The following is an 11644-nucleotide window of genomic DNA, read 5'->3' as shown; positions in this document are numbered from 1 at the left end:
TGCTGCTCTGGTGCTCAGACATCACCCTGACACAGTGAAAGTCCTCCATGTGGGGCAGCAGCTCGTGAAATAAAAGAAAACTTTACAGCCCGTTTGGATTTCCTCTGTGTGACAGTGTGACTACACCCACACACAATGAGGTGCACTTAGTGCCACCAGCAGGGTGATGATGATGATGAGCTGCACTCTTCAGCTCTTTTCAAAAACAAGAATCTCAAACCAAAAACACAGACGATGATGCAACAACATGATCCTGTCACAGAATCAATACTGGACCTCATCCAATCTGTCACAGGGTCAGAGACTGAAGGGTGTGCACACGTGAGCCCCTTATTTCATATTAAACAAATATGTAAGACTGCTTTCTTCCATTTGTGCAACATCTCTAAAGTTAGAAATATCCTGTCTCAGAGTGACGCTGAAAAACTAGTTCATGCATTTATTACTTCCAGGCTGGACGACTGCAATTCATTATTATCAGGAAGTCCTAAAAACTCCCTGAAAAGCCTTCAGCTGATCCAAAATGCTGCAGCAAGAGTCCTGACAGGGACTAGAAAGAGAGAGCAGATTTCTCCTGTTTTGGCTTCCTGTTAAATCCAGAATTCAAAATCCTGCTCCTCACATACAAGGTCTTAAATAATCAGGCCCCATCTTATCTTAATGACCTTGTAGTCAGAGATGGGCAGGAACACGTTACTGTAATGAGTTACTGTAATCTGATTACTTTTTTCAAGTAATGAGTAAAGTAAGGGATTACTATTGCAAAAACGGTAATTAGATTACCGTTGCTTTCCCGTAGTAACGCTGCGTTGCTGCGTTACTAAAACCGTGATTTTTTGCGAGAATGTCTCACGACAGTGACGTAAGCGAGTGCGACGTTCGTGACAACAGCTGTGTGCAGATCAACAATGGATCATATATCGAGTGCAGAGAGAGTATGAGCGTGCAGCGTTTAAAGCGTGGAAGTACTGACCTTACTTTGAGTTTGATTCCATAAAAAGTGACAAAAACATTAGTGTCCGCTGTGCATGGGAAGAAAACTTCTTTTTACAGCGAAAAAACCCCTAAACTTCCAACAAGCACCGAGTAGCTACGACGTAATGGGAAACTCACAGAGAAACTCGCGGATTCTTCAACTGACCGCAGCACACCTGCACCAGGGTAAACCTCCGCCTACCCCACTCCTGCTTTACAGGTGAAAATAGAGCAACAGGACCGCTGAGTCTTTGACTTTATTTATTTTCTGCTGTGTTTTACTTGCATCTATTTGACAGACTGAGTGTAAACACAAAAAATATTTTATTTTATGTGCTGGAATGTGCAGAAAATAGGTTTAAATATTAAACTAATTTCTTCCAGTCAGAGAATGTTGCAGATAATTTAATTTTTGCTTGATGCATAAAGTTAAAAGATTAAAACTAATAAAACAAGTTTAAAAAGAGACTTTTCCATTTGATTACATTTTGTATGATGGATTATGCAGAAAAAGTAGAATTGGGCTGAAAGATCTATCACTTTATCACCTCTTCAGGTTGGAAATCGTGTTTTTAAAAACAAAAAAAAGGAGGTTTCTTCCTGTTAAAAGGGAGTTTTTCCTTCCCACTGTCGCCAAAGTGCTGGTCATAGGGGGTCATATGATTGTTGGGTTTTTCTCTGTATCTGTTATTGTAGGGTCTACCTTACAATATAAAGCACCTTGAGGTGACTGTTGATTTGGCGCTGTATAAATAAATTGAATTGAATTGAATTGGCGCCACCCGAGTGCCGCACTGCCTGCTGGGTAATACTCGTAGAATCAGAGACGGGACTTTTTAAATAGGGAGCTGAACCAGACTTCCTGTGTTGGGGTGCTGAAATTTTAATGTAAGTGAAAAGTGAATTGACTCCATTTTTGAACAAGGCTGCAACATGACAGCATCAGTGACTTTGTGGATGTGCTGCACAGGCACCTGAGACAAAAGCTCAGTATGAACTTCTCACAAGTAAAATCCGGTTGTGTAACTTTAGGTATAGAAATACTGAATATTAATATCAGTGTCTTCACCCTGAAGCAGGTGGAGCTTTAGTGTGAGGGCGTCATTCAAACTCGTGAGCAGAGAGAATCCAGACAGAAACACACAAAGACCACGAGAACACCTCAGCTGTTTGCTTCTCATTTATTATCAGGATACAGCAGATAATGATTCACACCAGCTATCAGACCTCCACCAAACAGTCAGTGAGACGTTAAATCTGAGTGTGCTGAGCTGCAGACTGAGGAACATCTGGACCAACCAAGAGCTTCTGAGACGGCCGACAACATCCCAACCTAAACTAGCAGTAACATCCTGACACAGTGTGGCTCAACGTGGAGTCCGGGTCCCCCTGAAAGCACACACATGCACTCAGTGGACCGAGACTCACAGCAGAGACCTCTAGTGGAGGAACATGTTCATTGCAGCTGCTCTCATACAGGTGAACTACATCAGCTCAAACTGGTCTCTGTCCATCATTTCACTCCACCTGCAGGCAGCAGCTCACTCACACTCTGACGGCTCTTCTGAAATATTTACGTCTTCGACTGACTCTGAAAGTTAAAGATTCTCTGGGATTACATGATAAAGGAGAGAAAAGAGAGATCAACACGAAATGTTCTGCTGTGTTTGTCCTGCAGATTTACTGCACAGGACGGATCTTCATGCTGATGGTTTTCAGGGAGTAGTCATGACCTTTCCACTGGTACCAGTCCACACCAACAGCATAGATAGTCCCATCAGCCCCCCAACGATAAACCCCGTTAGGGTTTGCATGGTGACAGTTGTTATACCAGAACGCCCCCAGATGTTTTTTTGCACAGTTTGCGTCTGAGCTGTCTTGGTCTTTGTCAAATGTGGAGAACTTCTGTCCGTTGTGACCACTCAGGGCATCTCCTGCAGAAACACAGATGAACAATCACAAAATTACCACTAATCCCAGTCAGACTGGTTAGCAGGTGTACTGGGAGTGTTCTCAGTGGACCACAACACAGACTGGACTCATACTGGGGAGTAAAAAGCAGCAGGTGCACAGTTTGAATCATATGGGGTTGACAGACTCCAGTTTGTTCATGTGAACTGGGAGACTTCGTCACGCAGTAAAGTCATTTTCATTGGTATGTAGCTGACACCAGCTTTATTTGTCCCTGAAGGCACATGAGCCAAGCCAAGTAGTTAAACTGCAGGTGTGTCTATGGTCCTGACAACCTCACATCCAAAGTCTTGAAAACTGAAGGCTCTGCCTCCCATTCTACTTGTAAATACTCTAGGAACAACAAGTAGGCCTGCAGAGCGAGAGCGAAGTGCTCTAATAGGGTGATATGGTACTACAAGGTCATTAAGATAAGATGGGGCCTGATTATTTAAGACCTTGTATGTGAGGAGCAGGATTTTGAATTCTGGATTTAACAGGAAGCCAAAACAGGAGAAATCTGCTCTCTCTTTCTAGTCCCTGTCAGGAGTCTTGCTGCAGCATTTTGGATTAGCTGAAGGCTTTTCAGGGAGTTTTTAGGACTTCCTGATAATAATGAATTACAGTCATCCAGTCTGGAAGTAATAAATGCATGAACTAGTTTTTCAGCGTCACTCTGAGACAGGATATTTCTAACTTTAGAGATGTTGCACAAATGGAAGAAAGCGGTCTTACATATTTGTTTAATATGTGCGTTGAAGGACATGTCCTGGTCAACAATGACTCCAAGGTTCCTCACAGTGTTACTGGAGGCCAAGGTAATGCCATCCAGAGTAAGAATCTGCTTAGATACCATATTTCTAAGATTTTCAGGGCCGAGTACAATAACCTCAGTTTGATCTGAATTAAGAAGCAGAAAGTTAGCGGCCATCCAGGTCTTTATGTCTTTAAGACATTCCTGCAGTTTAACTCATTGGTGTGTGTTATCTGGCTTCATGGACAGATAGAGCTGGGTGTCATCTGCATATCATCCTGCCTGGTGTTTGGTACTCAGGGGCCACGACTGAGAACAGGGAGGCTGCACAGAGGGTCATTAACACTGCCCACAATATCATTGGCTGCCCTCTGACACTCCTGGAGGCCATCGCCAGATCCTCCTGTCTCAGAGACTCACAGGCGACCCCTCAAACCCCGCCCACCACCTGTTCCATTCTACCCATTCCTCTTCTTTGTTAATCTTTTCTGTTCATTTGTGTCATTGTACATGTACAATGACAATAAAGGCGTATTCTATTCTATTCTATTCTATTCTGATGCTACACTGACCCTGTGCCACTTCACTCACCTGCGCCTCCGTTCTTGAATCCAGTAACAGTCAGTTTGTATCCGTCACATTCAGCATCCACCTTAAATGAAGAGTAACGAGCGAACACTTTCTTCCCTTCAAAGTCCTCCATGTCCACCAGCAGCTCACTTTTTTGCTTGGATGTCATAATGTTGATCACATCGAGACCTACATTCACACACAAGCACACAGTCAGAATCATGCAGGGCTGTTTGGTACAGAGCTGCAGATCATCCAATAAAACTCTCACCGAGCCAGTACTCTCCAGCAGCGTCACCAAAGCCCATCTTGTACTGATCCCAGGGTCTGTAGAAGTTCACCGTGCCGTCCATCCTCCTCTGGAACACCTGGGGGAGGAGGCAGCAGAAACACATCTGGTTTCAGGGAGCACAGATCTGGATTTACAGCAGTGCTCCTGTTAAATGTTCCCGCGCTGACACTTTTTAGTTACAAGCACTCACCGTCCAGCCTCCTCCTTCTGAGTCCATGTCACAGTACACCTGCACACAAACACCTGTCACACTCTAGCTGCTTAAAGACGTGGACATGAACAGGACCCAGAGTCCCAGAGAGGGTGGACTGTACCTGCACCGCAGACCTTTCTCCAAGGGGATAGATGGTGTACACGCCGCTGCTTTGGCTTCTGTTCTGGCGGCGGATGTCGCTGCAGTCCCTCGGCTGGATGAGCTCCATGCAGCTGGTCAACGCAGGAGCGAGGAGGAGGACGATGAAGACCGCTGGCAGCTGGAACAGAGAAGAAGCCTTTCATTTGCACAATATTCACTTCCTATCAAGCTCAACAAGCCTGTGATTCTCCCTCAGCTTTGCCTCTCAGCTGTGCTGAAGTCTTGTTTAGTCTGCACAGGTGTGGTTCAGCCAAACCCCCCTCCCTGTGCTCACTTCTTAGTATAGTCCTGTTGCCTTTCATTGTAAAGTGAGTTCATGCTTTGTTATATTGTTGTATTCCTGTTGATCTCTGACCTGAACAGAACAAGAACCATTACGAACCATCCAGCAGGCTATGTTCAGAGTTAAGATGGAGGCAAAGTTCCCTCTAATGTTTCACGTGTCTGCACAAACTCCCTGAGCGGACACATCGACCATTGTGAGCGACAGCAGACGTGTGCACTGTGGTCACGCCAGCATCCAATCCATCCAAGTTACATGTTTATTAAAGTAATCAAATTACAGCATTTATGCTAGACTACTTTTAATTAACTGCTTTAGCCCCCTTACAATGAAAATGTAAACAAATCTTGTTTTATTAACACTATTGGAAGTAAAAATAACTTGAACTTCAATTTTGAAAACACAACTTTATTTATTTATTTTCTATAAAGCTGTGACTGTATTATGAGTCTGTGGTCTGGGAGAGAGTCTGTAACTCTGTCTGCAAATACAGTAAATAATGACCAATGTTGGGTAATTAATTGTATAGTTACTTCTTCAATAAAGTAACTGAGTTTGGCAAACAACAGTTTTTTGCAGCTATTTTTTTTTTTTAAATGCCGCCAAGGCGTTTTTTAAACAAACATTTCAAACTATTTACAGAACAATCAGCTGTTCTGCATCAAATCTGATGCCACACAAATTATTTGTGCCGCTCCAAAAAATCATTTCTCTCCACTATGAGATGAAGGAGAACAACAGCCTGATACCTGCAGGCCTGACAGCAGCAGATGTGTCACTGCTGTAACACCTGTAACACTCAGCAGTCGCCTCATCGTTCTGACACACACAACAAAACTATTGACTACACTACACACTAACTACACACTAACTACACACTAACTACACAAGATTTGTGCTAAACGTCGCAAATCTCTCAAACACGCCGTCACTCCTAAAACTTCCCCCTCCCTAAACAACTAAATGCCATGTTGCCATATCATTTTTTGATTGGTCCACATTTTTCCACCAATAGGAAAGGATGGGGGGGGGGGGGGGGTTGGTGTTGTCTTTGCTCACAGGCTTTCGAGTGTTTTCCTTATAAAACAGTTTTTACCGTTTCTTCCCGCAGTAAATATAAACAACGACAGTATTCAGGAAGAAAAACAAACATTGCAGATATTTTATCATAACTCTGGTTTTACGTGGCCGATCAACACAGTTTAAAAACTGGTATAAAGTCCACACTTTGTCCGTCAGTCGTTCCGTCTGTCCTGCTCACATCTCCAATGGTTGTACACGTTGTCATTAACGTGGCTTCACTCCACATCAGCCGCTTTGCTAAAACTCCGGTGTCGGCACATAAGGACGCTGTCAGAGCCTGTCAACCACGTTGATTAGCTGCGTATATACGAATGTGAATCGCATCATTGGCTGGACTGTGGGATAAGGTGGCATCGTTCTGATCCCATACGGGAGCAGCCAGTCACTGACTCACACTGGAAAACAGAATTGTTGAAATTTCAATTTTAATTTCAATTCAGGTTAGATTTTTTTTTGTTAGCAACGCAGATTTTCTGTGTGCAGAGATGCCAGCAGTGCGCAGCTTAGAGGGAACATTGGGTGGAGGTGCCGTGTTTTCGTTCATTCTTTTATTTACAGCATGTTTTTAATGTCATTTAGATTCTCTGCTGCTGTATTTTATATGTGCAGCTTGTTAAGCTCAAACCTACTAAACCACTGACTGAAGCCGTAAAGTTACAGCAGCTAAAACTATGAACGAGGTCTTCATGTTTTACGAGGTGTCTTTTACACTGAAAACAGAAACTGGAACACAATCAAATTCATTTCACTTTGATCTGCGACAAACTGAAGCGACGTGCACGTCTCCTTCAACACGCCCAACGTTATGAAGCCACAGGGGCTCTGATCAGTTTGTATTGTGTTTAGCTTTCAATATAAAGTTCCTCGATGTGACTGCTGTTGTGATTTGGTAAATTGTACATAAAACTATACTGAACTGAAACGTCGTCATACTTCTTTGTTGGAGCACAGAAAGTAACCCGGGCAAGTGTGTGTAGGTGAATTCTTGTTATTATGTGAAGAGTGCACGAAATAGTGTCATTAACATCAACTAAAACATGAACGTGTGAAAAAGATCAAACTACAAAAAGACTTGTCGGGTTCACGGTTTACCACTGAGACCTTCGATGATAAATGAAACACTGATGGCTCATTAAAACTAAATAAAATAAATAAAGGATTAGCTCGACTATTCACAGATTAGATAACTGGCCTGTGACACCTGAGGTGACCCAGTGTGTTAAAATGTGGTGACCTGTGCAAATGTCCACATGTGGTAGTTTGGCACAAGACCCGTCCCACCAAAACTGCAGTACTTGCTCTGGTGTCATCTGTCCTCAGGACCAGCAGCAATCAATAACAGATCAATCACAGATAAACAATATAATTTAGAAACTATAACTACTAAAAACTATTGCAGCATACTGAAACAACCATACTGACGTATGTCCTGAACAGAGACAAGAAGAAGAAATAATTCTACTGTAAATAGAAAGTACTTTAAGTAAAATGTAACTTCTTGGAACAAAAGCCAAGAAAACGTTCATCTTACAGTGTAAATACTTTTAGGAGCACAGACTCAGTGTGCAGTAGATTAACGTTTCCCTTTACATTCTTATCATCCATTAATCAGCCTGCTGTTCTTTGCTAAGTCGTAAAGGGGGAACAGTCCTGCTCACAGTTTTCTATGCAATGGAAGAAGATCTTTGATTGTTGCAACATCTGTGCAATAATAAAAATGTCATAAGGTGATGTTAAACGTCTACATCATGCAGTCTCTGCACGTGTATGCAGTTTAACATGAAGTCATTTACACACTGCTAAAAATTACTTAGAGAAGAATAGAATAGAATACCCCTTTAATCCTTTAGTTGTCCCACAAGGGGAAATTTGGTTGTATCAGCAGCAAAAAAGCACACATATACAGACAGAACAGGACAGAGAAACACAGTTTTTATATATTTACATCATGGACAATAGTACTTAAAGAACTTGTTTTCTGCCCCCTTTCATGTAACTTATGCACTCCTTAAAATGACATACACTCTACATAAAGTTATTCTCTCTCTATGTATTATTACTTTAGTACTTCTTAAAATGATATCCAGTATAATTTGTGTCCCTTCCTTCATTACATGATTGGCATCAGGCTCTGATAGTGAAGGTGCTGCTCAGGTAAAGTCATCAAACAGACACATTCAAGAAGGAAGGCGGAGTTTTAGGTATCAACTCCATTTAATGAGGCGATCACAGCAGACCGAGGGTCAGGAGGGTCTCCACCACTCACTCCTACACTGATACTTAACCAGAAATATTTAAGGTCACAAACTTACCTTCATGGTCAGATTTCTGTGGGAGTTAGTATCTGCTGATGTAGATCTGAAAGGAAAGGATTACTGTGAGGATCACCTCATTCAATCATTTAAATCTAATCTGCGTTTAACGCATTTACAGCAAAGTCTGCTTAAAATATCTTGAAAGTTTCACACACTCTATTTGGCAGTAACATTAAAGCACTGCTGCTACGTTACTACAGATACCTGTGTGAAGTCACCTGCAGTTGGAGCTGAACACGCTTCAGAGACACCACACGGCTGTTCTCCCTCAGTGTGTCAGAGTCTCCCAGAGTCCCTGCTTATATCTGCAGGACGGCAGACACAACAGAGTCACGCCACTCTTTACACTGTCTAAAGTTACACGCTTCAAATTTCCCAAAAAAACACAACCAGGATGTTCCCAGGCTGAAGCACAAAGCACATAAGGTTTATTTGCATTTAATATATGTGCTGATCCACCCAGTAATTACATGAGTGTTTATCTTTCAGTGCAACGATTCCGATACTTCCTGCTGTGGTGCACGTATCATGGGACAGTGCAGAGGAGAGGTCATTTACTTGACCCGCTTGAATTCAGTGAGACTTCAAAGATGAAGACGTGGGGCGCAGTGAGTGAAGCTTGAAGGTGTAAATTTAGAATTCAAAGCATTTCTGCCTAATTCTGGGGAACCTGCAGGCCATTCAGGTGGGGGCGGGGCTACCACTGAGTTGTGGTATAGTTTCGGCAGGATTGGGGCAGTGTGTCTTGTACTTTTTGTCTCTTGTTGATTGACTTGATGGCTGGTGTTCAGGGTCCAGAGCACTCCTTGTGGTGGGCATAGTTAGGAGAAAGCCAGCCGCCAAACTTGCTCAGCAGACACACCAACTCCACATGGATGTGGAAATGTGGACCTGGCAACAACATCAGCACCCGCACTGGAAAACTTAAACAGAGGTCTAGAGTCCTAACAGCAGCATCCAAGTCAAGCAGCATACTTTTCCTTTCAGATTTATCTGATGGCAGAAGTTTAAGAACAGCGACCCTTTGTTTGGTCGATTACAGACGACATCATGGTGTTGATAATGTGCTAGTATATAAACTTCTGTGACTTCCAGTCGCTAGGGGGATGTAGTAGGAAGAGGAGAAGACTGCTCCGCTAACTTTTCTACCTTTTTCCACTCCTAAACCTGCCAATTCACAACAAAACTTTTGAACTGCGTATATTTTATTTTACGGGTTCCGAAATTGGTTTTTGCTCATTCTAACATGGCCTCAAAGTGCACTAAAGCGGCAGAAAAGGAGGACGACGCACCTAAGCGGAACATGGCGGCCATCTCCTCCCTTCTGGAGCAGCATAGGGAGGCATTGGCCAGCGATTTCAAAACATCTTTTGGCCTACTGGAGTCGAAGTTTGACGAAGTCCGCTCTGCGGTAGATGATCATGGTCAGCGGCTCGGATCTTTAGAGCTAGCAGCGGACGACTTAAGCCAGCGGGTTAGAGACCTTGAGAACGTTTGTTCCAACCTCAGCGAATCTAACACTAAACTTCTGGCTAAAGTTACGGACTTAGAAAGCCGAAGTAGGCGCCAAAACCTGCGTATCCTGGGACTCGAGGAAGGCGCTGAAGGTGGGCGTCCCACAGAATTTTTTGCAGATTTGCTCTGCGAGGTTTTCGGGAAGGAGAGGCTCCCGACCCACCCGGAGATCGACAGAGCCCACTGTATACCTGCCGCTAAGCCGGCCCCAGGACAGAGACCGCACCCCGTAATTATATGCCTTCATCGGTACCAGGTAAAGGACCTTCTTATCCGAGAAGCCCGGCGAGGAGGGAAACTAGAATACCATGGTTGGCAGATTCGCGTGGTGGAGGACTACTGCCCGGAAGTTCTGAGCAAGCGAGCGGAGTACCGTGAAGTGATGTCCGAGCTGTATAAACGAGGTCTCAAGCCTGCTCTGCTGTATCCTGCACGACTTCGCATCACGTCTCTTGACGGCGCAAGACGCTGGCTTCATTCGGCCGATGAAGCGAGGAGATACTTGGACGACCTGCCCGCTACAGCCGAATCACCCTGAGAGCCTGCTTGTCTGGTCCCGACGTTTGTCCGCGGGACAGCCCTGTGAGTAGTCTGTTCTGACTACCTTCTTCTCCTGGGATATGAAAGGACTTTCGTTCATACTCATAAGTTGCTGACACTTCTTTTTTTTCTTTTCTTCTTTTTCTTCTCCTCCGCTATTTACTAGCAGGGAGGCTATTCATGTCACATTGCTTCAAAGGCTTAAACCACCCTGTGAAAAGAAGGAAGGTGCTCTCACACATAAAGCAGTTTAAGGCAGCTGTTGTCTTTCTACAAGAAACACACCTCCGTGATTCGGATAACTCTCGTCTTTTGTCCCGATGGGCAGGGCAGCATTTTCATTCCACCTTTCAGGCTAAGGCCAGAGGCGTTTCTATTTTAATTGACCAAAATATTCCCTTTGAAAAACATAATGTAATTTCTGATACGAGTGGCCGGTACGTTTTTGTTTCGGGTAAGCTTTACAATATGAAAGTAGTGTTGGCCAACATATATGCGCCCAATATTGATAATGTAGATTTCTTCCAGCGTGCTTTCTCATTGCTGCCTGATCTGAGCTCATACTCTCTCATACTTGGTGGCAGTGTTGGGTAAGTTACTTTTAAAAAGTAACTTAGTTACATTACTAGTTACTTCTCTCAAAAGTAACTCAGTTACTTCAAGTTACTCGTTACTTTCAAAGTAACTAGTTACTAGGGAAAGTAACTTTGGTTTTACTCAGAATTCTCTTGTTAATGTGTTGCTTCCATAACTTTGCAGTCTTCTAGTTTGCTTACTTGCCACAGTGCACTGTGCCACCTACCAATAGAAAGGAAAAGATAATGTGCATATTTCCACGAGAGAAATCCCACGCCTGGACCGTCATTGAGTGCTGCCATGATTCTAGCCTACGTCACAGCGCCATGTGCGCCTTTTACATCCAACACAAAAACTGCAGTCGTGGTGCTTTGATTGTACTCAGAACTCGGAAATTCTGCCTTCCGAATAGGAAGATGTAGGCAACACCAGACTG

The 11644-nt window shown here is 43.6% G+C and overlaps 1 protein-coding gene across 2 annotated transcripts; it reads right to left on the bottom strand.

Moving 5' to 3' along the window:
- Window positions 1-2141: 2141 nt before the first annotated feature.
- Window positions 2142-8899, bottom strand: LOC120722924 (microfibril-associated glycoprotein 4-like). 2 transcript variants are annotated; one of them, XM_040014121.1, is made up of 7 exons: window positions 8782-8899; window positions 8575-8620; window positions 4856-5014; window positions 4732-4770; window positions 4521-4617; window positions 4271-4438; window positions 2142-2909 (listed from the first exon to the last, which is right to left on the bottom strand). In XM_040014121.1, the coding sequence occupies exons 2-7, from the start codon at window positions 8578-8580 to the stop codon at window positions 2656-2658; spliced, it is 723 nt and encodes a 240-aa protein (XP_039870055.1). In that variant the 5' UTR covers window positions 8581-8620; window positions 8782-8899; the 3' UTR covers window positions 2142-2655. The 2 variants fall into 2 exon arrangements, with proteins under 2 accessions (XP_039870055.1, XP_039870056.1); XM_040014122.1 differs by having other exon boundaries at window positions 8796-8881.
- Window positions 8900-11644: the final 2745 nt, after the last annotated feature.

This window comes from Simochromis diagramma, unplaced genomic scaffold, assembly GCF_900408965.1.
Source record: "Simochromis diagramma unplaced genomic scaffold, fSimDia1.1 OVJJ01000669.1, whole genome shotgun sequence".
Classification (NCBI taxonomy): domain Eukaryota; kingdom Metazoa; phylum Chordata; class Actinopteri; order Cichliformes; family Cichlidae; genus Simochromis; species Simochromis diagramma.
This window is presented reverse-complemented; position numbering and strand designations above follow the sequence as displayed.